The sequence below is a fragment of the Triticum urartu genome, chromosome 1, assembly GCF_003073215.2.
Source record: "Triticum urartu cultivar G1812 chromosome 1, Tu2.1, whole genome shotgun sequence".
Classification (NCBI taxonomy): Eukaryota; Viridiplantae; Streptophyta; class Magnoliopsida; order Poales; family Poaceae; genus Triticum; species Triticum urartu.
This window is the reverse complement of record NC_053022.1, coordinates 478,154,002-478,168,140: the sequence shown is the minus strand read 5'-3', so window position 1 is coordinate 478,168,140 and position 14,139 is coordinate 478,154,002. Positions and strand designations below refer to the sequence as shown.

Below are 14,139 nucleotides of genomic sequence, written 5' to 3'. Positions count from 1 at the left end.
CACGCCTTTGTTTCCTCTCTCAAACATAAAGGATAGAGCTGCGAGTTAAACTCGAGTTCCCCTTCCATGAGTGGCAATGATAGCCCATACCCCTCCTACTCCTCCCAGTCTTTTCCTACCACCAGCTTTATCTCCATCCATCCATGGATTCCATGGCCATGGGGGTGGCAAAAGGCAGCGCATGATATTTCTTCAGTAGGCATGCAGAATCAGAGGCCAATTATACATCCATGCATGCTGCACCAGGGCAATGCAATGCAATGCAACGCAACGCAACGCATGCAGAGCCTATAGCTAGAAAAGAAAGTTTAGCAGCACCCCAGCAAGAAACAGTGCCCTTTTTAACCAAGAGCAGTGGTTACTTTTTGGGTGAGAAGTGGTAGTAGTAGAGCAGGTGGTCAGTGACGTGCATGGATCCCCTCCACGCAAAAAAGAAGCAGCTCCATGGAGCCCCCCAGCTGTTCATACTGGAGTGGCAGTACTCACTCACCAGTCACCAAAGCGTACGTCAAATCAGATGCTGCGGAACCGAGGGCCGTGGAGAACCGATCCCAGGTAACATGGGCCTTTTCTTTCCCCATGGGGAGAAGTAAAAAAGAACCCTTCTTCATCATGGCGCCTTCCCCATGGCCAGTAAACGGCGAGTTGTTTAGTGCGTTGATCAAGGAGCGTACAGTAGGCACGGATCAGCCCTGACAGTTGCTGTTAGGGTGGTTAACAGAGGAAGGATGCCAGCGAAAGTTCAGCAGCTGGGGCAAAATCATGTCTTGTCCAGACTTTAGGAGGCTACTCCATCTAAGGATGCAACAAGATCACTCGTTAAACACCCCACCACCTGATTTCTTAGTTTAATACGGGTACATGGGAAAGGCTAACTACGCAAGATCAGAGAAGATAAGGCTATCTATCTATCTATCCAGTCCAGTCATATTCTAGTGCTACAATACACGTTGAAGCTTGAGTATTCTATAGTCTCACCTAAATAGCTTGGCGTAATCATGGTCATAGCTGTTTCCTGTGTGAAATTGTTATCCGATAAAATTTGCAGCCTAGCTAATAAAGATAAATTCATAAATGGAGCACCCTTTATTTGCCACGGTGGGAGCACTCGCATATGCAAGTCGATCAATGGGGGGGATACAGGGTTAATAAGGCAGCTTAATCTAGGATCAGAACAAATAGGGAAGAACTGCGTGCTACAACAGCCTTTTAAAGGTAGTACTTCTCTCTGCACTGCATGCTCTCGATGTAGCCCCACTGTGTCAAATATTGACAGCATTCCAGGGTCTACGCGAGAGGCATATGTACCAATGCACCCAGCTTGTTTTCCTTCATCATCCTACTTCTAGTACAATACACGTGGACCAGATCAGCCAGCATACAATATCTCATCTGCATGTTGTTGCATGCTGACGAGCCCAGCAATGGAGCAACCATGCATGTGTTTGTTCATCGATCACCCGACGAAGTCATGGAGCAGATGGCCGCCCATCTCCTTGGTGAAGTGCCGGTCCTGGCCTCCGAACGAGGCCGCCATCGCGTAGGCGTCGCTGACGTCCTCCAGCCCGAACCGGTGCGCGAGGTTGAGCGGGAGCGCCGCCGGCAGGGGCTCGGCGATGTAGGCCCGGTTGTTCTGGTGGAGGCCGAGGGTGAGGGAGACGCCGCCGCTGCTCCCAGCGCCGCCTTCCACATGCTGGGGGTGCGAAAGTGCCATGCTGCCGTGGTGGTGCGCGGCCATCCCGCCGCCGTTGTACGCGAAGCTCACCTGTCCCGCCATGTCGTGGGTCATCGGGGAGAGCTCGCTCTGGATGTGCCGAGAGGCGTTGTGGTGGTGGGCGCCGCGGCCCTGTGACATGCTGCTGCTTTGCCCTTGCTGCGAGTTCGAAGGATCGGAGGGCCTCCCGCTGCTGTCCGGCGAGTGCTGCTGGGTTTGCTGCTGCGCGCCGAGCTGATTCTTGTCGGCGGCCGAGCTCTTGTGCCCCTGCCGCATCTCCAGGTTGTGGATTTCTTCCACCATTGGCTTCCAGAGTCTAACCCTTGCGTTGATGAACCAGTTTGAGACCTGCCCACCATGAAATGTTTCAAGATCATCAGGCAGGCAATGTTTTCAAAGTTCTATAACTTGCTCATTTTATAGTACAAGTAGTATGTGCTTGGTGCTAAGAGATCTTGCTAGAAGCCAGCATGGCATGAAGAGTTACATTGGAATCACTGGAAACATGAAATGGTTACTTGCCTGATTCCTCGTTAAGCCTGTCTGCTTAGCCAACATTTGCTTGTCGCTATCAGTTGGGTACCTGGAAACCACCAAGCATTAGAGGGATGGCAAATACAGAACCATTCGGGCAGGCAGCAACATCTTTACAGGTTAATTAGAAGCTTCGTAAAAAAAACTGGACATTGTTTTGAAGTTACATTACGCCATTTAGACCTAAAAGCTAGCATGTCATTATGTGCTCTAGTCATTTAGGATATCTTATGACAACAAATTAGTTCAGTTAAGAAGTTTAGGAAAAATCACATTGTAAACTCAGGAACAGTAACTCACTCAAACCGGCATTTTATGAACACAGGTGTAGAAGTCTACACTAGGAAATATATAGGAAATAAAATAAGTGTGAAAGAACAAGTTTTTCTATAGTACACACTTATATTGCTAGTAACAAAATACAGAAAGCTGATAAAGCATGGATGCACCCTATTTGACATGTCTACTTCCTCCGTCTCATCTCATCTTCGGTTGTAATAACATCTTATATTACGAGACAGAGGGAGTATATGTTATTTGCAGTGCAGTCTCCATCAAATCATCAGATCGACGAGAATTGACCACCACTAACAAAAGCGGCAAAGATATAGTGACATCGTTTTTAGATTTGGTGCCTAGCCTATAAGTTAGATGCAAAGAGAGCCCACTGTTTAGTTGGTGTACAATCGTCAGAAACTAAATTTCAAGTGGGACCCATGCTGGAACCCCCCAAAAGACATGCATTTAATGATAGTTGAGCGTTCTTCTTATCATACGGTACCAATCGACAGTCGACACAGATCTAGTTTTACCGAAGGATTTCCCCCCACTTCTACAAAATTCCTTTTCTCCTGTTAGATTGCATGCACTAAAACAGTGGCGAGCTAATCCGCAATTTCAGTGGACAGTGGGTGCCCACGAAAATAAGATTTATAAACTTTCAGTAAAGCAAACGATCTGAAGCCATAGGTTTGCTTGTGCTTGCACACTATCTCAGGCATTTATCCCATGTCTCGGATCTATGAACGATGCTCACACTAGAAGGAATCGTTTGTTAGTTGCACTTGCAGCATATCATAATGGCATGTCATGTCACTGCTACCCTACTATGGGTATAAACATTCGCATTTGCCAGCTGCAGGTACAGCTAAGATACCATCGTAATTACTCCCTCCGTTCCATAATACTTGTCATGGTTTTAGTTCAAAGACAAGTATTACGGAATCAGAGGGAGTATATTTCAAGAACTGCATAGTGCAGCTCCATGTTATGAACACGAAATCAAATATGATGGAGGACATGCCATGTACTCACGGATGCAAGAAGTGCTCGAACAGCCAGGCGCGAAGGACCGACACCGCGCGCTCGGGGAGTCCCCTCTGAGGCCGCCAAATGTTGTGGGGCTGGCTGAACGCGTTGGCGTTGCTTCCCCTCATAAGGGCGGCGCCGCCGCCCATGAGCCCGAAGTTGGCCATGTCTTCCTTGCCAAGGCTGTCTTTCCCGGCGGCCACCTTGCTGGTGTTGCGCAGCTGGCTCTGTATGGTGCTCTTGAGATACTTGAAATGCTTCGACATCGTCCGGAGAGCGATGGAGGCGAAGGGGGCGGCGTTGCTCAGCCCGGCGACGGTTTCGAACGAGGAGATCACGGCTTGGAGCTGCTGGTAGTATTGCCTGTATCGCTTGCAAACCTACAAGATTGTTGTGCTTGTGTTAGAACAGAGATAATAAGTGGGACTGCCTTAGTTGTTGCAGCCAATAAACACCTACAATCTTGGTAAGAAGTTGTACAGATGAGTTGTTTGAAAGAAACGGATTATCGTGTGTAGATGTGTGCACACTACCAGATCATATGTCACTTCAAAATTATTGACCTAGCTATGATTACATGAAGGGAAACAACTTTCCTGAGCTAAATTAAACCAGTGTGTACTATGCTTTTATGAAGAAAAAACAAGAAGCTGGGACTACATGGACAGCAGAATCTTACAGCTTTACATCGATGAGTATAGAACCATGCTGAAAGAGGACAAACTCTAGGAATCTTAGAAAGCAGCAACTTGAATTTTTTTATGAAATAAAATTAGAGCATACTGTGGAATTTGGCTGTTCTAATTTCATGTTCATGAACCACTACTGTGTGCAACTCTTTGATCATCGACTCCAGATCAAGTTGCTGCTAGTTTTACAAGAAGACCAAAAGAAAATAATTGTTCAACACCAACAGTGCAACAATAAGTGAGGCATATAATAAGCAAAGAAATATATCCAAAAGAGCAGATATCATGATCCATACATATCAACCACCATCAAATCGAGAGCACAAGAAATAAGCTGTGGAACCACAGTGAATAAAGATTCACAAGCTGCATCCGTGATGTGACCATGAGATGTTGGTCAGATTCTTCTCCACGAAGAAGAAAATAATTATGACATGGGAACGGAAGAGAAAGATGCATGAAGAGAAGGGAATTTAGAGGCTACATAGTATGATTGATAACTCACTTCTTCCATGAGGGAGATGAGCCTAGTCTTCCTCCACTGCTGCTCGGCGCCGGAGACCGTGACGCCTTCAGCGGCAGCGCGGTCGCTGCTGTCCATCTCGTGGCCGACGTCGCCGGCGGCGTCCATGGCATCCAAGTCGAGCAACCCGTCGTCGGAGCAGCGGTCCAGCTGCGAGGGCCGGCCGCCGACGTCGCAGATCTCCTCCAGCAGCTTCTGCGCGGGGCCCAGGAACCTGGAGCGGCCGAGCACGGCTGCGTAGCCCGTGAAGGGGCCATACGGCCCGGTGGCACCGGCGAGGTGCCTCCGCTGCTGGGGCGGAGGGTTCGAGGAGGACGAGGAGAGCGAGAGCGCGAAGTTCTGGCTCGGGATCTGGGCTCCTGCCGGCATCCCGTGGACCAGGAGCTGGTTGTGGGCGTGCGCCAGCGTGGGGCTGTGCGGCGAGTAGGAGGAGGAGGAGGAGGCGTAGGAGTAGAAGGGCACCGTGGGCGGCGGCCAGGCGCCCGGCGTGGGCGAGGAGGAGTCCGCCGGGTCCGGCGGGAACCGCAGCTTCTCGCGGCGGCTATGCTGCGGCACGTGGTAGAGCTGCCCCGCGGCGGCCTGGCCAAGCAGCAGCTGGTGCTGGTGGTGCTGCTGATGCTGGTGCTGGTGCTGGTGCTCGGCGCCGGCCCCGTACCCGCCAGCGGCCGATGACATGGCGATGGCGGCGGCGCGGCCGTGTACGTGCGCGCGTACGTAGGTAAGCTCAGCTCGCCCAGCCTCGGAGGCCGCGCGACGTAGCTCGGTTACCTGGCTAGACGCCCTGGAGAGAGTAAGGGAGAGAGAAAGAGAGGGAGGGGTGGAGGACAGGAAGGGGGAGGGGAGATCGAGAAGGCAGCGGCTCCCGCACTTTGCGAGCGCCTGGCCGGGGGGGAGCACTGGCAGGGGTTCGTCGCCGCGCGCTCGATCGGCCGACCTGATCTGATGTCCCTCTGCTTTTGTGCGTTTTTGGTGGTGGCGTCGGGCTGGGTTCGGGCGGGGTGCCTTTCCTTTCTCTCTTTCTGCAAAGGTGCGCGCAGCAGCTAGGCTAGCCGCGGCAGAGGATGAGGCGAAGGAGGGAGGAGGGCGACGGGAAATGGTGAGCAGTGAAAGAGAAAGGCAGAAAGGGAGTTGGTGCTGGTCTGGTCTGCTCGTTCGTGTGAGTGAGTGAGGAAGAGGAGGTGGATGGACGAGATGGATGACCCGAGCTAGAGCGAGGGGAGAGCCAGGCTGCCTGCCAGGGGTAGTGGGTTTTGTACTTCCGGCGCCGGGCAGGAGGCTCTGCCAGGTTTTATGGACGCCGACGCCGAGGGAGCGGAGCGGTCCGTGGGTTTTTCCCCCGGTCTACATAGGAATAGTTCACTGGAGAAGATTTTCTCCTTTTATTTTGCGAGTCATTGAAGATTTTCTCATATCAATGGTGTCGACCAGATGATTTAATCTTGATTTTCTGTTGTCGGTGTGTACCCAACAAAACTCCACATAAAGATATCAGACGACTTAGACTTAAACAAAATCTAAGACAACTTAGATTTAACAAAACGATTTCCATTGAAATTTATGTCCCACAAGCTAAACAAAATAAGTGTCTTAACTTTGTACCAACTTTAGTATAAATTTGTACTAAGCTTGAGACACTTATCTTGGAACGGAGGGAGTATGTCATAGTAACAAATAAAACAATGTATTTGAAAATTCAACCAATTACTAATGTATATGCGGGGTGGTTTGTTTACTTGCGTATCACTATGTAACGATTATGCCCCGGAGAGAAAAGGCATAGAGGAGGAAAAGCTAATGAAATGACATGTGCATCAAGTTTGTTTAGCTTGTGGGACACACCAAAATATTATGCGATGTTAACGCCGATGGACATAGTGATAATGAGGTCCTTGAAAAAGAGATATTAGCTTTTAAATCCACGAAACCTCTTTGTGGTGAGGCGCTTGAGAGGTTACAAGATCTTATGTCCTCTCTTAGTGGGATTTGAGAGATGCGCAGATGGGCCGAAGACCCTAAAAAAAGGAGAATGTGAAGCACCTCGAGCATAATCATCACGAGAGAGCTACAAATAGAATTATTGACAAAAAAATCTCCTGCAAGAAAAGTGTTCCTTATGAAATGTCTCTAGAGGTGGCAAAACAAAATATAGCTTTGCAATAACTGAATGAAGCTGCACATGCAAAACTTAGTGGGGATTTTGAGTACCTTGTTAATGGCTACAATCTCGCCACGAGTGACCTCTTAAGACTCACCAAGTTACCTGAGGAACTTCAAGTCACACATTTGAACCTCCTAGCCATCCATTGCTCATCTATTTTTATCGATTTTGTTGCTTGTGCTACAAACCACTACTGCGGATTGGGCCATGTAGTCTCTACTAAGTCATATGAGGATTTTCTCTTTTTTTTTGCGAATCATTGAAGATTTTCTCTCTTTCTTTTCCGAGTCACTCAAGATTTTCTCTTTATTTGCGAGCCACTGAAGATTCTCTCTCTGTTTTTGCGAGTCACTGAAGATTTTCTCGTATCAATGGAGTCAACCATATGATCTAATCTTGATTTTTGTTGTCGGTGTGTCAACCACATCACATGGAGATATCGGATGACTTAGGACATCGACTTATACTTAAAAAAAAAATCTAAGGCAACTTAGATTTAACAAAACAATTGCCATTGAGATTTGTAGCTCTCATACTCATCAATTATATGTCATAGTAACGACTAAAACAATGTATTTGGAAATTCAAGTAATTAGTAATATATATATATATATATATATATATGTGGGGTGGTTTGTTTACTTGTGCATCATTATGGAACGGTTAGGCCCCGGAGAGAAAAGGCATAGGGGAGGAATAGCTAATGATGTGGCACATGTGCGTGAAGTTTGTTTAGGTTGTGGGACACACACAAATATTGTGTAATGTTAACGTGGATGGACATAGTGATATTGAGGTCGTTGAAAAACATATCTTAACTTTTAATTCCATGAAACCTGTCCGCGGTGATGGGTTCGATCTTGCGGTGTCCCCACCCAGTGACAAAAGGGGTAGCGAGGCACGCATGTATCGTTGCTATTAAGGATAAAAAGATGAGGTCGATTCCTACATGAATAGATCTTGTCTACATTATGTCATCGTTCTTATTGCATTACTCTGTTTCTCCATAAACTTAATACACTAGATGCATGTTGTATAGCGGTCGATGTGTGGAGTAATAGTACTAGATGCAGGAAGGAGTCGGTCTACTAATCTTGGACATGATGCCTATATACATGATCATTGCCTTGGATATCGTCATAATTATTTGATCTTCTATCAATTGCCCAATAGTAATTTGTTTACCCACCGTATGCTATTTTCTCGAGAGAAGCCACTAGTAAAATCTACGGTCCCCCGGGTCTATCTTTTATCATATTGTTTTCAGATCTATTATTTCAAAAACCCAAAAAGTATCTTGCTACACTTTTTCTTTACTTTTTTGCGTTCTTACTAGATCTATTTATCCAATTACATACAATTTAATCTATCTTTTTACCGTGGAGGGATTGACAAACCCTCTTACGCGTCGGGTTGCAAGTATTTGTTCTTTGTGCAGGTACCGTTTACATAGTGTTGCTTGGTTATCCTTCTGGATTGATAACCTTGGTTTTATAACTGAGGGAAATACTTGCCATAGTTGTGATGCATCGTCCCTTCCTCTTTCGGGAAATACCGACGCAAATTCAAGCCATGCCAAAGGAGGCATCATCAACATCTATCAGGTTCCTAATCACAAATCTCATCTCCTTGCAATTTATATTATTTTCCATTTGCCTCCCGTTTTCATCTCCCCCACTTCACAAGAAATTGCCTTCTTTTTTGTTTGCCTTTTTCTTGCCAGATCATCTGTTTGCTTTCAATCTTGTTTGCGTAGTCACGATGTCTCAAGAAATACCAAATTTTGTGATTTTTCCAATGCTACTAAGAATAATTTTATTAGTACCCCGATTGCTCCTCCCGCCACTAGTGCGAAGTCTTGTGATATTAATGCCGCTTTGCTGAATCTTGTTATGAAAGACCAATTTTCCGGTACTCCTGATGAGGATGCCGTGTCCCATCTAAACACATTTGTAGAATTGTGTGATATGCAAAAGAAAAAGGATGTGGACATATTGTGAAGTTGAAATTATTTTCCTTCTCCTTGAGGCATCGTGCAAAATATTGGTCTTCTTCTTTGCCTCACAATAGTATCGATTCTTGGGATAAGGGCAAAGATGCTTTTATTACTAAGTATTTTCCGCCCACGAAGATTATTTCCCTTAGAACTCTAATCATGAATTTTAAGCAACTTCAGCATGAACATGTTTGGGAAAAAATGAAATTGATGCTAAGAAATTGTCCTACTCATGGTTTAAATCTTTGGATGATTATACAAAAAATTATGCGGGGTTGAATTTTGTTTCTAGAAATCTTTTAGATTCCGCCGGGGGTGGTACTTTTATGGAGATTACTTTGGGTGAAGCTACTAAATTTCTAGATAATATTATGGCAAATTATTTACAATGGCATACCGAAAGAGCACCTCCTAGTAAAAAAGTTTATTCGGTTGAAGAAATTAGTACTTTGAGTGAAAAAGTTGACGCTCTTATGAAATTGGTTGCTAGTAAAAATGCTCTTATTGATCTTAATGATGTGCCTTTGTCTACTTTTATTGAGCAAAATAGTGATCCCGTAGATGAGAATTTTGTCTCACGAAACAATTTTAATAAAAATGCTTATAGAGGTAATTTTAATCCTAGGCCTTTCCCCGGAAATTCCTATAATAATTATGGCATTTCCTATGGTAATTCTTCTTAAAATAATAATAGTAACCCCTCTTATGTTGAGAGTAATATTAAATAATTTATCAATGCTAATTTTTTTTGCAATACTACGATAAAAGAAAAGTTGAATCAGATCGATGATATGTCTAGAAGCATTGATAGAATTTCCCTTGTTGTAGAAAATCTCAAGATTAAAAATTTTCCACCTAAGGTTGATGTCAATGAATCAATTACATATTTATATGTTTCTATGGATGAAAGTAAGAAAAGAACTGCTATGCTTAGAGCTAAAAGAGAATTTTTAGGAAGAGCATTTTCTACCAATTGCTTTCATAACAATGATGAAGATCCTAAGATGATTGATGTTTCTTCTATTGATTCCTTGTTTAGTAATATTAAACTTGTTGAAAATAGGACTAAAGAAGAGTCAACTTTAGCTAGAGGGCGTCCTCTTAATTCGGAGGGTGAAAATCTTGTTGAAAAAATTGATAAAAGTGGGTTTGGAGAGGTCAAAACTTTAACTAGTGATGTGCCCACTCTTTTGGATTACAAATTCTTTAATTATGATAGTTGCTCTTTGAGTAAATGTATTTCTTTGTTGCAATCCATGATAAATTCATCCAATGCCTACGAACAAAATAAAGCTTTTACTAAACATATTGTAGAAGCGATGATGAAAGCTGATCAGTAGCACATCAATATGATAGTTTTGATAAAAGTAACAATAGCAATAGCAATGATAACGGTAACAATGATAGCAGTAATTTTGTAGCAAGTTCAACAGTAACGATAGCAATGGTAACTTATCAAGAATAGTATAAGATAAATTCGTAGGCATTGGATCGGCAATTTGTTGGATGATATTCATCATGTGACAGTCATAACCTGGGGCAATACAACACTAGCTCCAGTTCATAAATATAATGTTGACATGTATTCCGTAAATAGTCATACGTGCTTATGAAAAGAACTTGCATGACATCTTTTTTCCTACCCTCCCGTGGCAGCGGGGTCCAATTGGAAACTAAGGGATATTAAGGCCTCCTTTTAATAGAGAACTGAAGCAAAGCATTAACACACGGTGAATACATGAACTCCTCAAACTACGGTCATCATCGGGAGTGGTCCCGACTATTTTCACTCTGGGGTTGCCGGGTCATAACACGTAGTAGGTGACTATAACTTGGTAGATCGGATCTAGAACATGGATATAATGGTGATAACATAAACGGTTCAGATCTGAAATCATGGCACCCGGGCCCGAAGTGACAAGCATTAAGCATGGCAAAGTCATAGCAACATCAATCTCAGAACATAGTGGATACTAGGGATCAAGCACTAACAAAACTAACTAGATTACATGATGAATCTCATCCAACTCCTCACTAACCAGCGAGCCTAGGAAGGAATTACTCACTCCCGATGGGGAGCATCATGGAATTGGCGATGGAGAAGGGTTGGTGATGACGAAGAACTAAGATCCCCCTCTCCGGAGCCCCAAACGGACTCCAGATCTGGCCTCCCGATGTAGAACAGGAGGTGACAACGGCTTCATCTTGTGGATCATGATAAGACTTTCTCCCTGATTTTTTTTCTGGAAAAATAGGATTTTATAGCGTTGGTTTTAGGGTCTACGGGGCCACCAGGTGGGGACAACCCACCTGGGCGCGCCAGGAGCGGGCGCTCCCTGGTGGGTTGTGCCCACCCAGGTGCCCCCCTTCGATGGATCTTGGCTCCAGAAATTCTCTTTATTGCTATAAAAAATCCTTGCAAAGTTTCATTCCATTCCGAAAACTTTTATTTCTGCACAAAAACAACACCATGGTAGTTCTGCTGAAAACAGTGTCAGTCCAGGGTTAGTTTCATTCAAATCATGCAAATTAGAGTCCAAAACAAGAGGAAAAGCGTTAGGAAAAGTAGATATGTTGGAGACGTATCAACTCCCCAAAGCTTAAACCTTTGCTTGTCCTCAAGCAATTTAGTTGATAAACTGAAAGTAAAAAAGAAAAACTTTTACGAACGCTTTTGCTCTTGTTTGCATAAATAAGAGCATCTCTAGCAGTTGCCCCCCTAGGAGGCATAAAAATCGCCGCCTGGGGGCGAGCCGGTGGTAGGATCGGCTCTGGGAGCGGTTGGGCATCCAGCCATCGGCCCCAGGCGCCGATATCGGTCCATTCCTGGTCGCTTTTCGGCCCACTTCCGGTGAAAAATGGCCCGATATCGGCGAGAAACGACCCATATTCAGCGTGGTTCGGTGTTGAATTCTCAACATAAATAATTTTTTATCACATAGTTCATCACAGAAAATCAAATAGCTCAACAAAATAGTGCAACAACAAATAGTTCAATACAAATTATATAGTTCAACAAATAAAAACTCATATTTCATGACACGTCGAGCTAGGCAGCGTCGCCCTTGATCCTCCATAGGTGCTCCACCGGATCCTGCTGCAGTTGATGATGCACCTGTGGGTCTCGGATCTCCTGACGCTACTGAGGTAGGCGGTCCAGGTTGCCTGTAGCTGGTGATCAACTTCGCCTAGAGGACCCTGCCTGTAGTATGGTTCATTGTCAAACACTAGCTCTTCCTACTTGCTCTCGATGATCATGTTGTGCAAGATGACACAACAAGTCATGATCTCACATTTGATATTTTGACCAGGTCTGAGTAGGGTACCGGACAACAGCAAATCGAGATTGGAGCACACCAAATGCCTGCTCGACATCCTTCCTGCAAGCCTCCTGCACCTTGTCAAAGTGGGACTTCTTGCCTCCTGGCACATCGTTTGAGATAGTCTTCACAAATGTAGACCATCTCGGATAGATGCCATCAGCTAGGTAGTACCCCTTGTTGTAGTGCCGCCCATTGACCTCAAAGTTCACCGGAGGAGAATGACCTTCAACAAGCTTGGCAAATACATGGGAGCACTACATCACGTTGATGTCATTGTGAGTTCCTGGCATACCAAAGAAGGAGTGGCAAATCCAGAGGTCCTGTGTGGCCATAGCCTCAAGTACCACACTGCAACCGCCGTTGGCTCCTTTGTACATCCCCTGCCAAGCAAATGGGCAGTTCTTCCATTTCCAATGCATGCAGTCAATGCTTCCAAGCATCCCAGGAAATCCTCTTGCTGCATTCTGTGCTAGGATCCGAGAAGTGGCTTCCGCATTTGGTGTTGGCAAATATTGCGGTCCAAACAGTGCCACCACTGCCCGACAGAACTTGTATAAACACTCAATAGTGGTGGACTCGGCCATGCGCCCATAGTCGTCGAGTGAATCACCAGGAGCTCCGTATGCAAGCATCCTCATCGCTGTCGTGCACTTCTGGATTGAGGTGAATCCAAGTTTGCCGGTGCAATCCTTCTTGCACTTGAAGTAGTTGTCGAACTCTCGGATGGAATTCACAATCTTGAGGAAAAGCTTTCGGCTCATCCGATAACAGCGCCGAAATACTTTGTCGTGATGAAGTGGAGCGTCGGTGAAGTAGTAGGAGTAGAGCATGTAGTAGCCTTCGAGACGATGCCGGTTCTTCGCTTTCATCCGGCCCGGCCCCGATCCACCTCGTTGTGGCTTTTCATCGCTCACCAGCATGCCGGCGAGAGCGGCGAGGACCATGAGATGTTCCTCCTTTTGGACGTCGGCCTCGACTTCCTCCTCCAGCAGTGCGGCGAGCACCTCCTCGTCGTCCGAGTCCATTGCTGAGGCAGGCAAATCGCTAAACACCTTGCGGGCGCGGTGGGCACGCACCCGCCGCTACACTGCCCCTCCGCAGCCGGTGTTGGGGAACGTAGCAGAAATTCAAAATTTTCTACGTGTCACCAAGATCTATCTATGGAGAGACTAGCAACGAGGGGAAGGAGAGTGCATCTACATACCTTTGTAGATCGCTAAGCGGAAGCGTTCAAGAGAACGGGGTTGATGGAGTCGTACTCGTCGTGATTCAAATCACCGATGATCAAGTGCCGAACGCACGGCACCTCCGCGTTCAACACACGTACAGAACGGAGACGTCTCCCATGCCTTGATCCAGCAAGGAGGAGGGAGAGGTTGATGAAGATCCAGCAGCACGACGGCGTGGTGGTGGATGCAGGGCGTCACAGTAGCAGGGCTTCGCCTATACTACGAGAGAGAGACGTAACGGGGAGAGGGGAAAGCACCAAAGGCTTAGATTGGTTTTCTCCTCCTTTTCCCCACTATATATAGGTCCAAGGGAGAGGGGGAGGCGCAGCCCTTGCCCCTTCCTCCAAGGAAGGGTGCGGCTAAGGGTGGGGAGGAGTCCATCCTCCCCAAGGCACCTCGGAGGTGCCTTCCCCTTGTAGGACTCTCCCCTTTTTTTTCTCTCTTGGCGCATGGGCCTCTTGGGGCTGGTGCCCTTGGCCCATATAGGGCAAGGCACACCCCCTACAGCCCATGTGGCCCCCCGGGGCAGGTGGCCCCACCCGGTGGACCCCCGGGACCCTTCCGGTGGTCCCGGTACAATACCGGTGACCCCGAAACTTGTCCCGATGGCCGAAACAGGACTTCCTATATATAATTCTTTACCTCCGGACCATTCCGGAACTCCT

At 46.3% G+C, this 14,139-nt stretch overlaps 1 protein-coding gene across 1 annotated transcript; it reads right to left on the bottom strand.

Moving 5' to 3' along the window:
- Positions 1-1,065: 1,065 nt before the first annotated feature.
- Positions 1,066-6,030, bottom strand: LOC125520381 (BEL1-like homeodomain protein 9). The gene is made up of 4 exons (XM_048685306.1): positions 4,751-6,030; positions 3,563-3,936; positions 2,237-2,297; positions 1,066-2,062 (listed from the first exon to the last, which is right to left on the bottom strand). The coding sequence occupies exons 1-4, from the start codon at positions 5,441-5,443 to the stop codon at positions 1,457-1,459; spliced, it is 1,734 nt and encodes a 577-aa protein (XP_048541263.1). The 5' UTR covers positions 5,444-6,030; the 3' UTR covers positions 1,066-1,456.
- Positions 6,031-14,139: the final 8,109 nt, after the last annotated feature.

Excerpts from the sequence above, each read along its gene's own strand:
- LOC125520381 (XM_048685306.1), bottom strand. The coding sequence starts at position 5,443 with ATGTCATCGGCCGCTGGCGGGTACGGGGCCGGCGCCGAGCACCAGCAC. Across the intron at positions 3,937-4,750 it reads TCATCTCCCTCATGGAAGAA|GTTTGCAAGCGATACAGGCA; the intron begins GTGAGTTATCAA and ends ACAATCTTGTAG. Across the intron at positions 2,063-2,236 it reads CAGGCTTAACGAGGAATCAG|GTCTCAAACTGGTTCATCAA; the intron begins GCAAGTAACCAT and ends CATGGTGGGCAG.